The 23,169-nt window shown below is 41.1% G+C and overlaps 1 protein-coding gene across 2 annotated transcripts; it reads left to right on the top strand.

The window, feature by feature from the left end:
• The first annotated feature begins 752 nt into the window (after window positions 1–752).
• SLC30A4 (solute carrier family 30 member 4) lies at window positions 753–14,952 on the top strand. 2 transcript variants are annotated; one of them, XM_051628232.1, is made up of 7 exons: window positions 897–1,507; window positions 4,752–4,898; window positions 10,145–10,298; window positions 10,557–10,758; window positions 11,061–11,166; window positions 11,896–12,030; window positions 12,684–14,952. In XM_051628232.1, exons 1-7 carry the CDS (start codon window positions 1,126–1,128, stop codon window positions 12,836–12,838), a joined length of 1,281 nt encoding a protein of 426 aa, XP_051484192.1. In that variant the 5' UTR covers window positions 897–1,125; the 3' UTR covers window positions 12,839–14,952. The 2 variants fall into 2 exon arrangements, with proteins under 2 accessions (XP_051484193.1, XP_051484192.1); XM_051628233.1 differs by lacking the exons at window positions 11,061–11,166; window positions 12,684–14,952 and having other exon boundaries at window positions 753–1,507; window positions 11,896–12,014.
• The last annotated feature ends 8,217 nt before the right edge of the window (window positions 14,953–23,169 follow it).

Raw genomic sequence — 23,169 nt, 5'->3', positions numbered from 1 at the left:
AATACATTCAGGCTGGAAACGAGAATAAAATTTATAGCAATCAGACTGGTGAGGAAGGCGAATATCCTCTCAACACAATTAATAAAGGCAAAAATAAAATTACTTTCCAATTACAGCAGGGTTTTAAAGGAATGATATGACAGCAGGGCCTCCGCGGTTTCTTTCTCCCTACATCCTTGATGGAATGTTCAGAAACGTGCATGTGACTCCCTACAGCCCTGCCCTGGCGGGAGCTGTTGGAAGCGGTGTCAGGAGCCGTGCCTTTGGCAGGGAGAGGAAGAAAAACAGCTACACAATACAAATCTGTGGCGTTTTAAAATGCGCATGAAAGCAGCTGCTTGTCTGCCAATAGATCACGTTTGGATTTCACGCCTTTGGCAGTTCAGTCTCTGCCTCGCATGACATTTATCCACCGAAGGCCGAGACACGTAGGGACGGGACCAGCCTGCCGGGCTGCCGCGAGGGAAGCGCGGGATCCGCCAGGCCGGGCACCGCTGACCGGTACCGGCACCGCCACCGCCACCCCGCCGCCCCCCGCGCTCCAACCGGCGCAGGCGCGGTGCCGCGGCGGTCCGCGGGCGCGCAGGGGATGCCGGCTGCCGCCAGCCCGGCCCCTCTGCTGCCGCCCTCCGCGGGGCTGGCCCGGGGCAGCGCCGGGCACGGGAGCGCGCAGGGGGTTCAGCTGAGCGCGGCCGCCGCCCGCGGCGCTGCGCGGAGCGCGGCTGCCTGTGACGCGCATGGCGACGGCGGCGGCGCTGCCCCTGCGCCGGCAGGGAGGCGGCTCTGCCTGCCCGGCCCTGCCGTGACCCAGCGCGGCGGCCAGGCGGGCTCCGCGGGGTGCCCCGCGGCTCAGCGGTGACAGCGCCCGCGGTGCCTCAGAGGTCGGTGCCGGGCGCGGAGCCGCGGGCGGCGGCAGGCGGTGTGGAGCGGTAGCGGCGGGGCGCTCCGCCGCACAGCCCCGCGCTGCGTTCCGGCCGGGCTGCGCAGGGCCCGGCGGGGCGAGGCGGGGGACATGCCCTGACGGGACGGCGGGTGGACGGGCGCCGCCTGCGAGGGGGAGCTGCGCCAGCGGAGCCGGCCGCGGCGGATCGACCGCACCCGGCCAGGCCCCCGGGCGCCGCCGCTATGGCTGGGCCCGGCCTCTGGAAGAGCATCAAGTCGCTGCTGCGGAGGAGCGAGGACCCCTTGTTCCTGAACGACTCCAGTGCCTTCGACTTCTCCGACGAGGTGGGGGACGAGGACTTCCCTCGGTTTAACAAGCTGCGCGTGGTGGTGTCGGACGACGGCTCGGAGACGGCCCCGGAGACGCCGGTGAACGGGGCTGCCCTGGGCCTGCCCTCCGACGACGAGTCCCTGCTGGAGCGGGACATCGCCCTGCGCGGCGCCCGGGGCGGCCCCTGCGGCGGCTGCAGCAGCCGGCGGGAGCGCTCCAAGCAGAGGAGGGTGAAGAAGCGCCTGACGCTCGCTGCCCTCCTCTACCTCCTCTTCATGACGGGGGAGCTCATAGGTAAGTCGGGGGCCTTCTCTGGCGTCTCGCCGGCCCCGGTCTCGCTGCTCCGGCATCGGTTTTCAATATTTACTAAGAGAAACCGTCTGTCATTTAGACAGCGCGGAGGGATTAGCTGCGAATTCAGAGAGTGAGAAGGCGCTAAGTCCGCTTCTATTTTCCATGCATGAGAATAAAGAGGAATTTGCAACTTCCCTTAACCTGAATTTCATCAGTCCCCCTCCAGTAGCATAAAACACATTCTTTTGTATGTCTAATGGGTTTTTGTTTCTCCTTGTAAGTTCTTCTCATAAGTTGGTCAGGTGTTTTTAGCAAGGGAGAAGTGGCATTTTATTACAGGCATAAATAAGAGAGGATGAACAATTTAATCCTCAGTAATTTTGATTACTGCCATAAAATCTGGCTGTGTTTGCAACAAGAGGAGGGAAGTCACTGAGAGCATATCTGTCGGGGGCTTCGGGTCTAATTCATGCTATTGTAGACCTCTCCATAGCTAGTACAGGGAGAGCTTTAGAAATAATAGGTGTTGAGAATAAAAATACTTTCTCATCACTGTCACACCATCTGGTGTTTCTCTGTCACAGCCAGGACTTTTGCAAGCTCAGCTGAGGGTGCTGGATTTGTCTGTACAAAGTGTTAGTGCTGCAGTGTCGGCTCATCCTCCCCAGGTGTATATAGGCTGTTACCAGCCCTGTTTCATTATTTGGGCACCGAGGCAGACAGCACTAAGGGCCAGACCCACAGAATATCTGGGCATCCATAAATACGAATAGAAGACTTGGGTGGCTCTCTACTTTTACAGCTCTTGACCTGAATGACTTGTCATAGGACAAGTAAACAGCAGCAGAACGAGTAATTAAGATGGAGCCCTCAAGTCCTGGGTCAGTGCCCTGTTTAATTTATTTCGCTCCAGACTGGAATTGTGATCCATCCAGTTGGTTTCAAATTTTGGAACTTTTAAAATTGATCTGTAGCTCAGGTATTAGGGAAACTTTGGTCATATAGGACATTTTAACTTACTTCCTTCTGTGATCTTTGACAGAATTGAGTTTCTGAGAAAAAGGCAGGAAACTCTATCAGACAATTAATTCGTTCAGTAAAAATCTTTCTGCTGTCTGTTACTGATGTCAAGATGAAGGAAATCCTGTTGATTGGCATATTTTTTCCAAAGTAAACGCGAGCTCATTACCCAGCCCACCTCAGTGTTTGTTGTTGATAAACAGTCGTTGTCAAATAAGTTAGATAATTTGAACTTTGTGGGAACCACGTTGCATCAATAAATGAAAAACATGTTGCAAGTCCTAATTAGCTTTTCTGACAGGGTTTTGATGTTTTCAGCTATGTTTAGAGATTTCTAATTGATTGTCCATGGACTGCTGTCCTTCACGGGTCACTGAAAACAGTAGTGAGCCATCAAGCTGTTTGTAAAGGTTACAGATGTCTTTTTTTTGCAAGTTACCAAGCGTTTAAACAGCCCTTAGGCAGTGCCTTTAACCAAGCAATGAACGGATACGTTTGGAAACAGAGAAGTTTTCATTTCAGAATTCCATAATCTCAGTTATGTTTTCTTAATTCACATGCTGCATTACAATTAGCTTCAGTACCTGAATTCCTTCTTTATAATTTTAATTTTAAAATCTTTAAAAGTGAGAGGCTAGCTGAAATAGAATTGACTTGGACTTCTTGGAGTGAAGTGACTCTGAACATTAATACATGCGAATTAGCATACACAATGTTATGATAATAACGTTGATCATACATGTAAACTGCTTAATTGTATATCCTTAGATGTTAAGTATCATTTCTTCTCTGTTGACTATGAAAGAGGCAGGGTTGCACATTTCTAAGTAATATTTTTTAAAATTATGTGAGAACACAAAGTAATTCAGAAAGGACAGACATAACTCATTTTACTCAAAAAGCTGCTGAGTTGCTAAGCCTTAAAAACATTATGTTTGAGCTGTGCTGGCCTTTGGAAGATTTCAGCCTCAGAAGAATTTGACTTAGAAACTTACGAACAACTGAAGGAGGATGGAGGAAAGGAACTGGTTCAAATGTGGTGTATTTGATAGTTACCCACAGTACAAGTGATACTTCAGGTATCAGCCACACTGCTTGTGGTTGCCTGGGGAGGAAAGTGTAGCTGTGTCTGAGGATGTGTGTGCATACAAACACCCACAGCCATACGCACACACACACACATTTTATGACTAGTCTTGAAAGCAATCAGCCAGTTACGAATTTCCCTTTGCTCTTTCCACATGGTCAGGCTCTTCACTAAGACAGTTTTAATTATATACAAAGACACCTTTTCTCAAAATGTCAGTTGGAGCCTCAAGCTTCCCAAATAGCACACCAGCTGCACGCTTTGCAGAATTTACAGGCCGAACGACAATTTCAAGGTAAAAATAAACTAAATCATAGGTGAGCTTATGCTGAAGATAAGACGTTTTCTGAGAAAATGGGGCTTAACTTCATGCAACCTATCCTTGATTACTATTTGGATAAGGGATGCTTAAGAGAGAGGTGCATTGTTTAAATCTCTCACCCATCCAATGGTAGCATTAACAATTGAATTGGAACAAAGATACTGACGTTTGATCTGAGGTTCTTTGTCTCAATGCAGCTTATAATTACAAGAAAAAATTATGGTAATAAATAACAAAGAGAAACGCGGTGCAAGTGAAAGTCATTGTCTGCAATATATGTTGGCAGAACTTACACACCTCTTCTAGGACAAGGAATAATGAAGCTAAAAGATAATGTCATAAAAATCAAAAGAGGGCAGGGTAAATTTCCTTGCCATTGAGTCATTGAATTTCTGTCCCTGTTCTGTAAGGTCAAAAATATATAACAGATGTGATTTAATAAAAGGATCAGCTGATTAAACACATATGCAGTAATATATAGAGAAGAGATAGAAAACTGTCGTGGGCCTGATCTTGCCAATGTTACAACACGAGTAGTCTCTAGGAGAATAGCAGGAGTGAATCCTTTTTGTGTTACTCTTAATACAAAGCACACTTCACTACACTTGTAACTATGGTAGCTTTAAATTACAGCATGGCATTTTGATTGTAATAGTAACACCCCCCCCCCAACCCCTGTTCCCGTTTAGTGATTATAAGGACTCTCATGCCCTTAACACGCTGATCTGAAAATAAGTAACTGTAAGCTGTGCTAAGAGGATATAATCTGGAATCATCAATGTCAAACGTCCTGACTTTTCCAACTTTGTTTTCAGGTGGCTATGTTGCTAACAGTCTAGCAATTATGACAGATGCACTTCATATGTTAACTGACCTTAGTGGTATTATTTTGACCCTGCTCGCTCTCTGGCTGTCTGCAAAATCTCCCACAAAGAGGTTCACCTTTGGATTTCATCGCTTCGGTATGTAAATAGCAGCTTTTGCTATTAACAGTATTTTCAGCAACAACTGTAAGATCACCTAATTCTAGAAAAATAGGGAACTAGAAATAAAGCAGCAACAAACCAAAAAGTTTTACTCAAATGTCCTTTCACTGGCCATTGTGGATCTGCTACATAGGTTGTATTGCCACAAGGGAATAGAGAATAAAAATATAGAATTTTAAAATTTAAACCTCTGCTAAAAGTGAAGTTTGATGGCAGAGTTTTACTCATTGGGAGCAGGATGAGTCTTGGCATCTCTGCAGAAGTAGGACTTGGCAGATTCAGAGTTAAATTTTGAATGCCTGGTTCATCTTCCATGTTAAAGAGGAAGATTGGGGAACTGGATACATGATGACATTGTAAATATTGTAAAAGTTACTTTCTACAAATGAACAATGGCCTAAAAAGTTTAAAAAGGGTTCAGAGGAGGGAAGCTGTCCCCAGCAAGAACAAGGGTGGATGTGCAGCTTTCTTTCATAGCCCAGTTGCTGGGCTGTTGCATGAGGTGAGGCCACTGTGCACCTTTATGCTTTGGAATTGAGGCTGTTGAGCAAAATACAGACACATTCTTTGGTTACTCATTGCTGTACCACTGTTACTGCTTGTGTGGTACAGTGTTGGTGCAGGAGCTGTATGCGTTAGTCAGTTGTTCACTACAGATTATTGCCAGTGCTCAGGATTTATGAAGTCCCGTTGACTTAAGTAGAATTACGACATGAGAAGGTCCTATTCAACTTGAAAAATGACATCTTAATCCAGAACTAAGTAGTTTTGCAGAGTGTATTATTAGAGAGCTCTGCCCTGCCAGAAGCCACATAAATCAGTATTCCTCTTGCACTCTCCAAACCACATAAAGCAGAGGTCAGAATGTCCCATAGTTTGCAATACAGTAAGTTACTTAACCCTTGCCTATTTTAAGTGTATCAACAGAATTATGTACTAAACTTGGGAAGGGTAATTTTAGGATTAATTATTTCATGGATGGAAATGTAATGATGGTAAAGGGTATTTTCATGTGGTTGCTAACTGGATATAGTAGTTCATAATACAGTTCATAAGCTGCAGGTCTTGTGGACATGTTACCAAAAGCTTCAACCTTTCTTTTTCATGACATACATAATTTCTACTGCCACAGTTAGCTACCTCTGCTGTATACATTCTATAGTGTAGATTTTTCAAGAAATTTCCAAGTCTCGTAGTCACTTGCAGTTCTTACTCTGGCTGCTAGAACACCAATAAACTTCAACAACTCCATCACTGAGTCATTTGTCATCAGTTAGTCACTAATTCATGAATGCATGACTCTGTATACTAGCAAAGAGCTTTGGGGCTTTAGCAAGAAAGCATTAACAATGCCAGCATTTCCCATTACAAACTTTTCTTTCAAGAAGTTTTAATTTTGCAATAGGAGCTCCTCTAATACTGAAACCTGACCTTGCAGGTATGCCCCTGGCATTTTCTCCTGCTCTCCAGAAGGTTTGCTAGCCTTTATATATACTTTAACCCTAGTTAAAATAATTTGAGTAGTTTATGTGTCTTTGTACCTTTTCTAAAATCAAATAGTGCATACGCTGAACATGCCATAGCCTAGCTTAAAACATGTATTCATCTTAAGAAACATAAACAAAACTTATTTAACCATTAAAATCTTACCCAGTTCTGCACTTCAATTAATTAATTTGAGGGCTCCAAAGCACTTTGCAAACACAAATCCCTGAGAATTGCTGCCACCTCAATTTCTGTATCTTTTTTTTCCCATTTTGCTGCCAAGACAGATGCAGTGGTGGCCCATGGGCCGGATCTGGCCCATAGAATTCGTCTGTATCACCCACCTTGGAGAACACAGGGAGCAGCTTCTCAGTTCTGCCACAATTACTTCTTTTTTTCTGCTCAGTGTCACTAAATGGTCAAACACTAGAACAGGTTGTGAGGTCTCCACAGTTGGAAATTCTCAAAACCCAACTGGATGCAGCCCTGAACAACCTGCTCTAGCTGACCCTGCTTCGAGCAGGACCACGCAGTTTCCAAGAGCTCCTTTCTGCCTCAGCTGTTCTGTGTGAGCAGCAGCCGTGCAGCTTTCTCTGCAGGAGGATGAGAGCCTGGCAGAGGCCTGGGGGGAAGAGTTTCTGTGTCTGCAGTGAGGAAGGTGAAGTGGGTAAAGGCCCTGCAAGAGACCTCCAAACCTTGACCTAGGCTCTGCAAGTGCAGAAGATGGGATGATTCAAAGTGACTATACAGAGTTTTTTGAAGTCACATTTGTGAAATTTACTTGGCCGATTTTAGGCACCCGATCTGAATGCCATGGCCTGAGGGCCCAGTTTCACACATCGGTGAATGCTGTCAGTGCAACAAAGCTGCTTCTAGGTTATATCGTCTCTGTAACACATAAATAACCTATATATAAGAAGCTTGTCAGCAAAAAATAGGAGCTCAACAAAAGCTTGAAACCCATGGGAGAGATGTTAAAACATGACAGAACGTTAAAAATAGGGTAAAGATCGAGCATCTGTCACAGGAAAAAATGTTGAGCACTTGTTTAAAGCTGGGAATATGCAGGATCTATCTCATTGCTGACCTGCTTTGCATTAAGTTTTAAGATAATCTATACATACAGTAAGCATGAAAACATAATGAACAGTGTTTCTGGTGCTATTACTTCTGTTTGCAGAATAATACATTTTTCAATCTTGTTCCCATAAACATTGCATTTTAAAGACAACAGACCTATTAGTTGTCTAGTCAAATTCCTGAAGGAAATTAGTACTTGTTTGAATTTATTTGAATTCTCTTTCAGTACATAATATGTATGCTCCATCTTCAGTTTTATTCCATTTTCAGTGGTGCAAAGGAAACTGACACTCGGGAATTATACTCTTTAAGCCAAAAATAGTTCAGTTTCACCACCAAGTGGAGATACCTCCTTCTCAGAAAGACCCTGGGTAGATTTCAGCATGGATACAGAACCTGGTATTTTTCCATTGCTGCAGAGACAATGTCAGTAATGACAGAATCAGTCAGTCGGCTGAGACTGTGGATACTTCATTTCACAAGAAGTGAACAAATCTACAATGCTGACATGACAATGTCTCTGTGAAAGAAACTGCAAAGAGAACACTGGTTTCATTGCAGAAAGCGTGTTTTTAGACTCTAAAACCACAATATGTTACTTCTCTGGTAAATGCTAATGTGCTATGGCTTTACAATTTTTTTTAAAAAGCATTCTGGAAAACCTAAGCAATGTCGTTGTTTTTTTTTTTTTTTTTTTTTTTTTTTTTTTTTTTAAGGCAGTTGCCCTGAATAATCTGCCTGCTTTGTAAAGAACACTACCACTTGCATGGATATTTCCAGGATTTTTGTGTTTCTCTGAAATAATCTGAGATTGTGAAATAATCTGAGTTGCCTTTCAGAGCCTTGTTAACTGCCTGGTAATGCTGGTACTCCTCCAGGCATTGACACACTACTGAACAGTTGAATGTGCTGGTGTGAGTTTCTTCTCCCATAATGATGTTAAAAACTCAGTGTCTGAATCAAGAGATTTTGGTGATATTAAAATGCTTATATAGCTGCATGTTTTTGACGGTAATATTCAATACATGAAATTAGGCAGTTCTGTGTCAGAAATGACACCTTCTGCAGTAACCAAAGTTGTACTACATGCTGACAAATTCAAAGCAGAGGGAGAAGTCAGACAATTCTCAAATCAGTATTCATAGAGCTATGGTACAGCCAAGAACAGAATTTTGCCCTTACTGGGGAATAAATCAGGGAAACGTGTGGAACCAGGGGGAAGAACAACCATTACAGTTCCAAGTAAATGAATTCCAACTCTGATCTTTGAATTTGCACAGAAAGGCTAAGATCTCAGTGATTATCTGGCAAGTGACAGTAATGAGCATTATGCATAATGATTACAGATTACTCAGGCATGGCTCTGAATTTACATGCAATACATAAGCATTAAGGTTTTCCCAGTGCTTTTTGCAAAGCCCTGTATTAACTTGCTTATAAATGAGACAGTTTTAACTGGGCCAATGTTTTCTCTGTCAGGTACCTTGCCTTTTTTTTTTTTTTTTTAAGAGTTCTGCCTGCAACTGGGCAATAATTTTCAGAATATGAAGCTAGTGGGTAAAAGTTTGTTTATATTAAAAGGAATCTAGTGACCTATTTGGAAATACCTGTATTCTTTATAGTGGGACCTTAAAACTGTAGTGTGAACTCATCCTCCTCAGGTTTATGCAGGCTATTATCAGCCCAAGTGCATGACTTGGTAATAAGGCAGACAGCACTAAGGCTCAGACCCATAAAACATGCAGCCCTATTTACCTCCCATCAGAACAGCAGGAACTGTGTCGAAAACTGTAACCATGTTCCACAGATGTAAACAGCAGTGGAAGGTGCAGGACAATAAAATATGAGGAGTTTTTATTAGCTTTCTAATTTTGTCTTTATTTAGATGTATGTGCCCTTTTGAAAGTTCCTGCTGGTCAGATAAAAATCCTACACCAAGATCATAGACTCATAGTTGGTTGTAACAGTAACTTTAGTGAAATACCAGTATTTGGGAACCATTAGGTAATGTTAAAACAGCATACAGTAATAGAGAAACTTACATTAAGCAGCCCTTCATAGCTGAAATCTGCAGTAAATTACTTGTATGTACACGTGTCAAGAAGCTTAGTAGTCATATGTCTGACAAGTTTGTACTGTTCAGTTTATAAATATTTTCTTTTTTTCCCCCTTCATTCTAAATGCAAAAAATATATATATAATATATATTATTATATATATAATATATATAAAGTAATTTCTAAATCCAGCTTAATACTGTGGACACTTTAAATCAACCTTTCTCCTACTTGTAGGTGAGCTGGTGATGTTTGAGATCACCTGTTTTCCTCTCCCCTGGACAGGGCTTTTGTCTGCGACTTCTCAGGCAAAAGTTGTTTGAACAAGTCTCAGTCATGACCCATGCAGATGTTTTCAGAGAAAACATAATTTGAGAGATACATTGACAGGGAAGGGTGAAGGAGGAGTTGGTTAGAACAAACTCCATTTGTTAATCCTATTTTACAAGTTTTATTTACCACACAACTTGTTCATTGTGCATTAGGGTTACAATATACATAAAATAGTAAAAATAATTGAGGCTCTGTCCACATTCTAATTTGGAAATAGAAATAGACATGAGACTCACTTTTGTAATGTTGTTTGCTTTCTGTTTGCAGAAGTATTGTCAGCCATCATTAGTGTATTGCTGGTCTATATCCTTATGGCATTCCTCTTGTATGAAGCTGTTCAAAGAACTATCCATATGGACTATGAAATAAATGGCGATATCATGCTGATTACAGCAGCTGTTGGTGTTGCAGTTAACTTAATGTAAGATCTCCCTTTCTCTCCATTAACACTCATAAATGTATTTCTGAATAAGCTGCTAATTCTTTCATGGCCTGTAACTTTGTCATGGGGTGTAATTTTGCTGGACCTCTTCGTTTTCATAAATGAGAAATGATACTGAGTGTTACTTTTTCAATCCTTTTGTTTAAAAGGAAAGAAAAAGAAAAAAGCATCAGAGAAAACCCACCCACCAAACCCTAAAGCCTGGTTCTCGGAGTGTTTTTCTTCTTTCACTTTCAGAATGGGTTTTTTGCTGAATCAATCAGGCCACCTTCACTCCCATTCCCACTCTCATGTCCCTCAGTCGAACTCTCCTAGCACAGCCCACAGCGGCAGCCACGGGCACAGCAGCCTTGCCGTGAGAGCAGCATTTGTACATGCCCTTGGGGACCTGGTGCAAAGCATTGGTGTGCTTGTAGCTGCCTACATCATCCGCTTCAAGGTAAGGAATGGCCAGGCTTTCAGCAAGGTGGATTTAGTTTTTTAATTTCACCTCCAATGAGTATGTTAAAAAGGGACTTGTTTCTGTAAGTTATTTAAAATACTTTGTGATATTCTATTATAAGCTTCATACATTCCTTCAAAATAAGCAAACACTAGCTCTGTTATGTATTTTCTAACTATTAAAGCAGAAAGAAATATTTGTGAAAGCTGGAGCTAGGAGTAACTGCATTTTCTGAGTCACATTTTTTATAAATGGGCTTATTTTTATACATCTTTAACACTTTGGAACTTCCCTTGCAGCCAGAATACAAGATTGCTGACCCTATATGTACATACATATTCTCCATACTGGTGGTTTTCACAACAGTTCGAATTCTGTGTGACACAGGAGTTATTATTCTGGAAGGTAGGATCTGAGCACAGTATGCAGTACTTCACATGTCAAACACCAGTGAGCACTGGCACTTGCTTGATGTCATGATCACCATCTCTAACAAAAAGGACTGTGTCTGAAGACCTGTTTATCCTGCTGCTGCTTTAGTCTCTTGGTTCTTGATGACATTTAAGTTGCAACAGTCTTCAGGTGTCTGACCTCTGCAGGGAAACGTACAGAACTTTCTTGTGTGTCTGCCAAGGCTGTCAGCTAAACTAAGTGAACTTTTGCCCAGACTCAGTTCTACACTTTCACTTTAATTACTGTAAATTTGGAAGTGAATGCCTGTAATAGGAGGAAGCAAGTTTAGGCCAAATGGCTGGTCAGGTGGTTCACCCATCTTCCCCTTTTCCATCAGTGCTGTTGTATCACTTGTGTGCTTCTACTGTTACCAAAAGGGAAGCTACCTGTGAGTAAAAAGTGGTGTTAAAAGGAATTAAAGAATTAATTAAAAAAAAAAAGAAAAAAAAGCTGAACATAAGCTGAAGAATCTTACCTCCTGTAGTTGACTTGTAATAATGCAAAGAATGTTGCTGGTATCTCTCTCTCTTACTAACATGCCAGCAATTACTGCTTGATCTAGTACTTTTACAGTATGAAACTGAAAATGTTAGGGGTGGGAGAAAAATTGGATCTGTCGTGACATTTTAAGGGCCACTGAGATTTTGCAGAATTAATTTTACCTTACGCTTGCTGTCACAGGAGTTCCAAGGCATTTAAATGTGGATCGCATTAAGGAAGACTTGATGAAAATTGAAGATGTTTATTCTATAGAAGATTTAAATGTTTGGTCTCTCACTGCAGGAAAAACAACTGCCATAGTCCACTTGCAACTGGGTAAGCTGCTGTATAGCATAATTCCAAATTAAATCTAAGTATAGAAAAACCCCCAACAAACTATTTTATCTTCATATTGTTATTTAATTAAATTAGGAAGTACACTTCTGGAAAAAAATCTACTAACTATGATTTTGTACAGCGAGGTGTAGAACCCATTGGCCCAGAAAGACAGTGTAACTGAAAACTGTGCAAAGAAAATATATTCTTAGTGAAACATCCAGTACAGATTCCCTGGCTATGTGGGGGGGGGAAGAAAAAAGAAAAAAAGATTTCTCCTTAGAAATTCTTGTCCATTGTGAAGTTATCATCTGGAACAATCTGACATATGAAAAAGAAATATGTTTTGCCAAAACATGCTGATTTAGACATCTGTCAGTACCATGAATATTCTTAGTAAGAAAGCTTAATGTTTTTGGGAGAGTTAGGGGTGGTGTCTAGCACACAGTTTTATCAAGATGTGATTCTAGCTAGAGGATATAGAACTAAACATGTAAAATAATAAAAGAGTAAATAGTGACCAGAGAACAATATTGAATTAAGAGCGTGAACAAAGATTATTCTAGTTCTGTGAAAAATTTGAGACCAGCTGCATTGTCCAGGTTTCTTGAGGACCAAATTCTACTAATTCTGTTCTATTATTGATTTTCCAGTTCCTGGTAGTTCATCTAAATGGGAGGAAGTTCAGTCCAAGGCCCGACAACTGCTGCTGAATACATTTGGAATGTACAAGTGCTCTGTCCAGCTTCAGAGTTACAAACAGGAAATGAGCAAAACCTGCGCAAGTTGTCAGAGTTCCAGTGCCTAATTTAATATGTTTTGGGAACTGCTGCCTTATTCTTGATCTTGTAGTCAAAGACTGAGAGCAATAAATGCAAAATGAAAATAACCAATTAGAAACCATTAATATGTGGATTTTTACAATGTAACATGCAGCAGGGAGAACTGGTGCTGCAAAAAGTGCAGTGTTTGCCCTACAGAACACATATTTCCCTCTCTCCTGTGTACTGGTTTATTCAATTAATTATGATTTTCAGACAAATCTTTTTCAGATTATTGTTTACAAACTGCAACGTGGCTCTGCAGATACCTCACAAATTACAGTCCAATATAACTATGTACCACAAAGTACCTGTGCTCCAAACGGAGCATCATGTATTCAGTATTCCAATTAAAGTCTCTAATGCTGATCATGCCAGGGTCCATACTATGTCATGATCCCTGAATTCATTAGACAGTATTTTTGCAATAGTAATTTTCATACAGTATCTTAAACTGTAATGCATACAGTGCTAGTTGAATTATTTTGGAAACTGTCTCTTGGGAGACACTGCAAAATACCGAATTTAATGTACCCAGACCAGAAATTTAGCTTTAATCTGGGCATTCAAAGATCCAGACAGGAAGATCCTTGTCCAGACTTCTGGTATATAACTAGAGACCCAACAATGGATCCAAAGTGTTTTAAGTGATCAGTTATCTTTAATGTATTTTAGAATAGGGTTTATACATTAGAAACAGGTTATTTATTTTACAAAGCTTTGACTTGTAAGATGAATTTCTTATTCATAATCTTGAATGTCTAAACCAACATTTGATTCAGATTAGAAGGCCAGTTTATTAGCATGCATTCTAGTTATAATTAATAAATGTCCTGTAATTGATAATTTTTCCATTATTGTTTTGTTTCAAAAGGAAAATCAAATGATAGAAAATATGCTTGACAGAGAGATATTCTCAGACACAATCTACAGACTTGCAAAATACATGCATCTTCTGACAGGGAAGTGGGGAGCAGAAGTTTGAGATACATGCTGTTCCCTCAGCCACAGATCTCTGACCTTTTTGTCTTTGCTTTGAGCACGGTATGGCAGCTCCCACAGGAATGCCACTGCAATAGCAGTCCTTAACTACGTAGCTTTATGAATAAAGCAAAATCCAAGCAAGCTCAGTAACAATGATGTTGGACAACAATATCATAAAATCCTACAGAGGTAGAAAGGCCTTTTCTTATTTACAGAGTGATTAGGCAATTTGAAAAGACTATTTATTCATCCTCAAAGTACACAAACCTGAATTGTTTAGCCTCATGGCAGTGAAACATTGAATGTACACAGGCTAGTAAGACCTGGCTCTAAGCTATCATATGCCTCTGAGCTCAGATTTTCACCTGCATCCAGAGTAATTTTTATTGGAAAAGCTAAGGGCAACAAGAATATGACCAGCAAAGTTCAGAAGACAAACTCAGAAAGGAAAATTCTTGCCCAATAATGGATGTTGTGGTATTCAGCTGTGAATACTTAAGCTAATGCTGGTCTTGAAGTGCTAAGGTTTCACATAGTCATCAGGCTGATTTACACCTTCAATTAGTGGTAACAATCTTGGCTTCTTTTCTCCCCTTTTTTTGAGGTAGGAGTCACATAATGACTTTTTAGAGCTGAAAACTGACAGCACAGTATTAATTTGGACAAAGTGCACATAACACTGGATTATGTTTTGTGTCTGTTCTGGCAAGAAATGGGAATACTTGAGTACAGCATGGGAGCATATACAGCTCAGAGGCAAAGTAGCACTGTACTTGGGAAGTTAATGCTTCAACAGAAACACTATCATTAATTAAGCCATATCTCAGTTCATGGAAAATATGCATCCCATCCTTGCGAACTTACTGGAAGAAAAATGCCACAAACAAAAAAAAGGTACTTTGCACATACTGGTACTCAAATGGGTTTTAATTAAATTGGGGTTTACAGTTGCTGTAATTAGAAGTTGAAGTACAGTAGAAAAGTTATTGTATTTGGAGTTTTTTATTGTAATAATTTACTACACATTTGTTTAACTGAAGAAAAAAGCAGAAATGTGTTGCTTTATTGTGGGTTTTATTAAATCAATTATTAAACTTCACATCATTGTCTTATAAAATATTTATTTGTATTGCTTTGTCTTATCATCTTTGATTCCTCCAGCAGCTGTTTTTTGACATCTGAACACTCAAGCTTAACTCAGTTTGCTATATATAGAATGAATTGTATCTCCCTCTTAGAACAGTTTAAGTCTTGCTATTTCCCATGCAGTAATTGCACTTTCGAAAGTCCAAGCTGACAAAGCATGATAAAGGAGCAGCCATAAAACAACTGACAAAACATGACTGAAACTTTACATTCACCTTGAGGGGCCCTTGTTATCGAGGCCTGTAGAATAGAAGGGATTCAGAGAAAAAGCAGCGGATGGTGAAATGAGAACCAAGAAATGAATGCACCTGTCTCAGGGAGACTCCAAAGTGTACATCCCCTATTTAAGGTATAAGTAAACTCACATTTAAATTTGTATCTGTGTGCCCTACCTCTAATCCTTTTCTTACTCTTCATAAATTATTCAAGGCACAGATTGGCACTGCTCTGTTTAATGTAAGAATCCAATATTCTTCTGAATCTGTATTAACATCAAAAGGAATATGCATATTATCATTTATAATGCTCTTAGTGATGGAATAAATGAGCCCAACAGAACCATAAAAATAACGAAGCAGAAATAAGGACTACACTTACTTATAAGGATAGAGAATTATTCAGAAAATAACACTGGTTTGTAAATAAACTACCAGGAACTTGTGACCTAATACACCATAACAGCACTCAGGAAGTACAAGTGCCTATAAAAGAAGACAAGTTATTTTTATAGGCATTGCAAGGTCACCTTCAGTATCAGCTTAGAGGAAAGGGGCCTTTGTATAAATAACATTCAGGTCTAACATCTTTCCAAGCAGGTCTGCAGCACGTCCAGTTATTTCATTTACACACTCTTACACTACTCTTTTCCTTCTACAAAATCCCCTGCTTGAAATTAAAATGCATTTACTTAGTGGGATTTCTCCCTCACCAAGAGACTCATAAGATTCAAGTGACCGGTGTCCCTGCTTTCCAGAGCTGTGCTACAATACTCTTGCTTACTGAAGAGCTAAAATCTTGTGAAAATTCTTCCACCTCTAACAGTATACGTTGGGAAGAGATTTTCGATTTCTTATTCTTTGATAGTCAACCATCTGTTTCTGAAGGATGGATACAGCTTTGATGACAATGTAATCATATGAGTCAACAAAGCATTTTTATATCAAGCAGACTGCAAACCCTCACATCCCACTCTTACTCTGAATTGTTCTTATCCTAAGTAAATGAACAGAAATCTACTTTATTTCTGAAGGTTTCTTTGATTAATGTTGTGTAGGCTTTTAGTTAATTCTGTTTTTAAGTTATATAGACATTTAGTCCTTTCAAAACCAGCAGAATTTCTTTGAAGACCAGCAGAATTACCATTTAAAATATCATACTTGAATCTTATCTTCAATTATTTTACTACTGTATATATTTGCTATTTCTTGCAGAATCACTCCTGTTTGGCAGAGTGACTATGAAAAGCAGCAGGCTGGCATTTAGAAGTAGCTTTCTGACATATAACTAAAAAAAAAACCCAGAAGACACCCAACAACTAATAAGTCTTTTGTTCAGGTATTTCAGCAGAATCTCACGAGGATGCTGCATTGGTGCTGCACAGAGCAGAGCTGTTAAGTATTATTTCTCTCTACAGATACTAAAAGAATATAAAAAAGAAAGATTACAGTTAACAAGATGCTACATACTTGACCCTAACATCTTGATTTTTTATAGATTTCACGAGTTCCTTTTCCCAAGTCCACTCTAAGAGCTAGTATGACAAAACTAGGAACTAGTAGTCTCCCCTGAAGTGTCAAGGCCTTTCCCATGTTCACCAGAAGATGGTGCACTGGTCCCAGCTTTAATAAAAAGGGAGGTGTATCGAGTTTAACTGCCGACACTTCTGTATATCAAAGGAATAAATTTTGCCGCAAACTTTTAAAATGTCTTTTTGGTAAGTAGAAAAAAAAAAAAAAAGTATTAATTTTTCCTAAGGATAACACAGGGGATTTAACGTTATCATAGATACAATAAGGAAAAGCACAAGCTTAGCACAGAGTAGTTAATAAATTACTGGGAAGGATTTAAGATACTTCTTAAAGGTGTATACAGGTAAATATAGAATACAACGTTTAAATGACTCTAGTTCAAAGTAGGTAATAGTAGTCAAAAAATAACTGGAAATCAGTTGTGGCTATGGGTATCTGAAATGCAACTAGAACAAATTATATTAACTAATGTAAACAATGCAAGTTATAAACTTTTTGTTGCTATGAAAGTAAGTATTGCTCCTTTGTGGTGCTGGACTCTTGTTTTCAGGACAACATATAACTCCATTTGAAACATTCTTGACTGTCTGCTTTTTTATAAAGGATCTGATAACACTTTTGATCAGAAACATACATTGAAGAAAGCAATTCTGTTTCAAAATAGGCAGATACAATAACAAATGTAGAATATAATTGTGTTTACACTGCTGCAGTTGCTGGTATAATGTTGCCTTTCGATATAGTTCAACAGGCTTCACAGAGAGAAAACACAGATGACAGACTCAGAACCACAACTTCCTTCCAGTAAAGCCTTCTTTCATTTCTTCAAACTATTAAGCAACTTTGTATTTTTTAGAAGTCACACTTTCAATTGGAAATGGAAATTGCCCAACCAGTTACAGACACTGGTTTCTTTCTGCTTAGATGTTTGCTTTAAATATAACCAAGATGGAACAAATTATAATGGTATTCAGCCAACTGGCTGCTTGGACTTGCCATAGAGCAAAGGTCAAGTCATATCATAGAAAATTTAAAAGAAAGTAACTCTTAGGCTATCAAAAGTTAAAGGGCTGTGTGCAGTATGCTGTATATGAAGATATGATCTATATATGCTCACTTGTGAATAGGTATGCAGGACATCACATTACATTAGATCTAATAACTGTCTTTGTAAAGCAGAAATTAAAGAAGAATATTATTCTTCCATCCCCTAGTCTTACTACATTTAAAGCTCTCTGGAAGAAGGATTGAGGGAATAGGTTAGTCCATAATTTAAGCTGTCAGAGCTAGAAACAAGCAGTACACAGAGCAGGAATAATAAGAAAATTAAATCCTACTAATAGGTCCACCGACTGCTGTGACTAAGTAAAGATACTTATAGTGCTTGCTTTTTCTTTTTTTTAATTTTTTTAAGAGTTCATACATTGTTGCTGATACAGGGTATATTTGTGCACAAATGAGGAAGAAAAGAAGAACACTGATAAAGGCAGATCATGTGGGTATTGCAGATAGCAACTGAAACACAGTACACACCATTACATGATCAGGCAGCCAACTAGGGTGCCAAATATGTATCAAATTGTGGTGGTCACAAATGAAGTCAGTACCAATTTTGTTTATAGACTGCAGCATTAATTAGCTGTTGTGCAGTTCAACTGGGATGTTTGATTATCAGTCTTACAATAATTTTTCTCTTAAGCAAGGTGTGCATTACCCATCTAGTCTACACCACACACATCCATTACTGTTGCTAAAGGAGGGAAAAAAAAGATTGGAGTGTTGTACTCATCTCCCTTCTTTGTTGAGTTGCTGTATTTTCTTTTATCTGTTTAGTGAAGAAGAAAAAAATCCAATTGGAAAAGTTATCTTAGATTTTGATTTTTAAACTCTGACAGACATTGTTTCAGCAAATGCTCATCTAGCTACAGTAATACTTTGTGATGTAGCTTTCCTTGCTGAGGAATGTACAGCACATTTGTAGCACAGCTAAACAGGTAACTGTGAGGATTTCTAAAATGAGACAGGAAGGTCAGACACGCTGGTTCTTTACTGAGTTAATCCATCTACGACTTCAGCGGCAACTTTGTTCATTGAAAGCTCCCACTCACAGAGGGTGTATACTTAGGTCTTTACAGCTACAAAGAAGTGATACTCTCAACACACCTCAAACAGAAACTGCCATGGATCAGCCTGTTTTGCATACCAAAGCTTCCTCCTTGAACTAATTCACATACAGGAACCTGAGCAAGGACATGTCTGATTCTTAAATGTTTTTATTTCTCTTAAGAGAGAATTAAAAAAAAAAACCCAAACAAATAAATACTAGTACTTATATGCAGCCCTACAAGCTTTGTTATCTTAACTCCATGCCTCCCTGAAATAAATATAAAAAAATTCCAATAGCTTCAAACTGACTTTTTCTACTTTTCTGACATGGTATTGTAACATTAACCTTACTCTTAAGAGTTTGGCAGTGAGGTCATGAAGAGAACTGCAAGTCATTATGACTAGGATTTTGCTGTGTGTTTCTGCTTTTGGGAGTAAGGTAGATAGTGTAGTCTTGAAGTACAATTCTGTTTTCTGGCCATAGCAAGTTTCATTCAAAGCACAGGAGGAAAAATACAGTAAAGGCAGCATCATGCTAACATTTAGTAGTGCTAACAACATTGGCAGCATAATGCCAATACTCATTAAAAAAAAATTCAGACTTTACTGAATTATAAAATAAGTCATACAGCAGGAGGGAGAGATGCAACATCAAACAAAACATTCCTAACAACTTTACTAGAAAAGCAGCTGTCCTTTGTTTTCATGTAGTAAATCAGTGGTTTATTACAAGTAGATGACTGTGCTTTTCTTTGGCAAACTGATAAGATTTTCCTGTTGCTACCAGCGATTACAACTAATCTGGATTTTCTGCATTTACTTCCTTGTTTGTACAGCAAGAGCATCAAGTCTGGTAAAGGATGGTGTTTATTAGTTACTGCCTACTGCAGATACATTTATTTCAATTAAAGAAATGACACACAACAGGAAATCAATAATGAAAAACTTTTGCTAAACTTGAACGCTTGAACGCATTTATTTACACTTAAGAAGTTTTTCAAACTTGTGTGGCATTCTGACCTCTCAACTCAGTGTTTGCATCCACAGCTACCCTGCTTTGTCCTCTGTTCATCACACAATGTATGACTGTGTTGAAATAAACTGTATCCATTAATGCATCTTGTTGACCCTACATGAATTTTGCAATTTTGTTCTATAATACTGAAACAGGAAGATGAAGAATTTCAGCTTTTCACAGTGATATTAACAATCTACATAACCATCTAGAAGGGTGGGCATTCCCTGCTTGCACCTCACAAGATGCTTCAATCCTTTCTAAAGACAAAATATAGTTCTGTGCCAAAGGCCGACGAAGCACTCAAGCCCACAGTCACTTTAAGAGTTTACAGACCATGCATCCTTACTGTTATTAGTAATGCTCCTATTTTATTATTTTTTTTAATCACCCCTATGGTGCACTTATAACAATGCCATCAACATACCTAAAGCAAAGCAGAACAGCAGAGAGGGAGAAGGAAAACAAACATTACAAGCAGGGCCCTTTTTGTTTAATGTCTGAGTTGAAACCACCAGGCTCATTATATTCTGACCTACTCATTTTACATATGTAACTTTATAGTACACAGTGCAGGTGTACTAATAAATAGTATTAATAGCAGAAACAAATTAGGCCCAAGAACATTTTAAGTTTTTCTGATGTGTTTTGGTGGGTGAGACAGAAAGACAGAGATTTGGCAAGAAGAAAAGATGTGTCAACATGTGAAAGAAGGAAGGAATCTCAGAAGAAAATAGGGAGGAGGCTGTAAGAAACAGAACATGAGTAATACCAGAGTCTAGTATAGTCCAGATCAGTTGTTTCAATTTGAAGAGACTGGTTTTCTACTGCTCAACTACTGGCAAAATTGGAAGCACATTTACTTGACTTTTAACAGACATGCACAAGCAGTTTTTAAACCTTACAGAAACAGGGTCACTAAGATGATTAGCTTAATTTTAAAAATACTGCATCATGAATTCTAAATTATTTATACAGAACACTTTCTAGGGAATGCTACAGGAGGTCAAATCCTGACCAAGAGCAGCAGAAATGGTACCATCACCCAGGCCAGGCCCAGCTGCAGCCGGAGCAGCAGCGCACACAGCCTGACCCTGGCCCTGGCTAACCCGGCCGGTTCAGCAGCCACAAACCAAACACGCAGGGGCCAGGACACCTGAGTGACAGGTCCTGCAGACTACAGACAGGCAGCCTGAAGAGCAGGGGCTGCTGTGGACCAGGGGCACTCAGCACCGCAGGAACAGAGGGGCCCTGGCCATGTCCCACAGCACCCGTGTGACGCGCTGGGCCAAACCCCTGCGAGTCTTAGGTCACCAGGAGACCAAAACCAAACCAACCTTTTGTACGTGCTCCCACCGCTAATAAATGAGGGGTTTAAAAAACTAGTTTTTCAGTATTGGCAGTGTCACCCAGTACGTGGCCTGTATTCTTAAGTCCAGACAATTTCTGGGCCTCTCACTTGCTAACACAGCTCCGTGCCAGTTAAAGCTCTGCCAGCCCTTCACACCCGAGATAGTTTTCCGACAAATCCCTCGTTTGCCACACAGACAGATCCTTTACCTTGCACAGTGCTGCAGCCCAGGCCGCACACCGCTCAGGGAGCTCGGCTTCTCTAACCACACACGGGGGAACCCCTGACCCGGCACCCAGAGCAGGAGCTTTGCTCGCTTGTACCTGAGGTCCCGGCCTTCTCCCCGCCGCAGCCCCGGGCACTGCTGAGGGCTCAGAGGCTTCAGGCGCACCGAGGAGCTGGCAGCGATGCCTACCGGGCTTGTCCCCGCCGGCTCCCGGGACGCGAGGGACCAGCCCCGCCGGGCCTGCCAGGGACAGCCCCGGGAGATGGAGGCGAGGCCCGGCCCGGCCCGGCCCGCCAGCCCCGGGAGATGGCAGCGAGGCCCGGCCCGGCCCGGCCCGGCAGCCCCGGGAGATGGCGGCGAGGCCCGGCCCTGCCCGGCCCGGCCCGGCAGCGAGAGGCGGCGGCGGGAGCGCGGAGCGCGGCCTCGGCCCCTCACGGGCGGGAGCGGGAGACGGGCCTGGCGGGGAAGGGCTGCTTGGTGGTTTTTCACCCACGGTGGTTTAAGGTGAGAGCTGCAGGACACGACATCCCCATCGATGTGCCAGGCCGGGACGCGCACATAACAAGGTTATCTGAAAGGAGAAGCTAATCAAGCCGCAACCCTTCGGTCCCCAGGTCAAGGTACGGCACGAATAGGACGGTGCGGCTGCCACGGAGCGCAGAGCTGGGTGAGCTGCGGTCGGGGAGCAGCAGCACCGCAGGGCTCTTTGGACTGGGCGGCTGCGCGCTCTCTGGCCTGCTTTGAAGGGCGCAATTAGCAGCGATGGCTGCTAATGACAGGGGAGAGCTTTCAGCGAACGATCTGCCTGCTCTCTCCTCACCTCGGCACCTGAAGGTCAATAGTTACTTAGCGCAGCTGCGGTGCCCTGATCCACTCCCTCGCTAATGCTTTTTTGTTTCCATCTCAGTTGCAGTTCCAGGTGATCCCGTTACCTTGTGTGCGCCCTGCATGGAAGGGATGTGCTGCACAGCAAAGGCTTCAGACAGCAAATTAAAACTCTGCTGTGTTTGTTTAATCTGAAAGCTTTTCTGGGAAATGTCCAACACCAAATTATTGGCCAGATCCAGTGAATCATTCCCATTACTCTGTTTATTTTCCACAGCTAGTGTTAGGGACAGCAACCCTCTGAACTGAGTGAGAGAGAGAACTGCAGGATGAACAATTTCCTTTAAAGATGGCATCAGACCCTTCTATAAGTTATATTTTCTACAGAAACCACACACACCACTGAAGTAACTAGAGAGTATAGTACATCTCGTGGTAGAGAAACACAGCAGGTAGGGGACTTCAGGCAGTGAAATACTGACACTGAGGCTATCATACACAGGAAAAAAAAACAAAACTAAAAACTCAACACAGCTCTAGGACAACCACAGATCTTCTATCATTGTGGTTAAGGTTTTAAAATGCTATTGGAGTAAAAATACTAATAATTCCATGCATAATGCAGAAAGCAACTTCGTATGATTCTATGATTCTATTATTCCAGAAAACTATTTACAAATGGACTACTTATCACCTACCTGCAGTTAGAAAAGTATGACCATAGACTTTAATGATACATTTCTAATGGTGATTTGAGCCAAAATCTAGCAAGCCAGTGAACATTTTAATTAAAAATTGTAATTAATATGAAAGTTGGAAATGATACGGTAACATGGAAGAGTACTAGACAGGGCAAGTAAAGACAGTAATTATTGAAACAAAACCAAGAAGTAGGAGACAAAACAGAGAGAACAGAA

The sequence above is a fragment of the Apus apus genome, chromosome 10 (assembly GCF_020740795.1).
Source record: "Apus apus isolate bApuApu2 chromosome 10, bApuApu2.pri.cur, whole genome shotgun sequence".
Taxonomy (NCBI): Eukaryota; Metazoa; Chordata; class Aves; order Apodiformes; family Apodidae; genus Apus; species Apus apus.
This window is presented reverse-complemented; position numbering and strand designations above follow the sequence as displayed.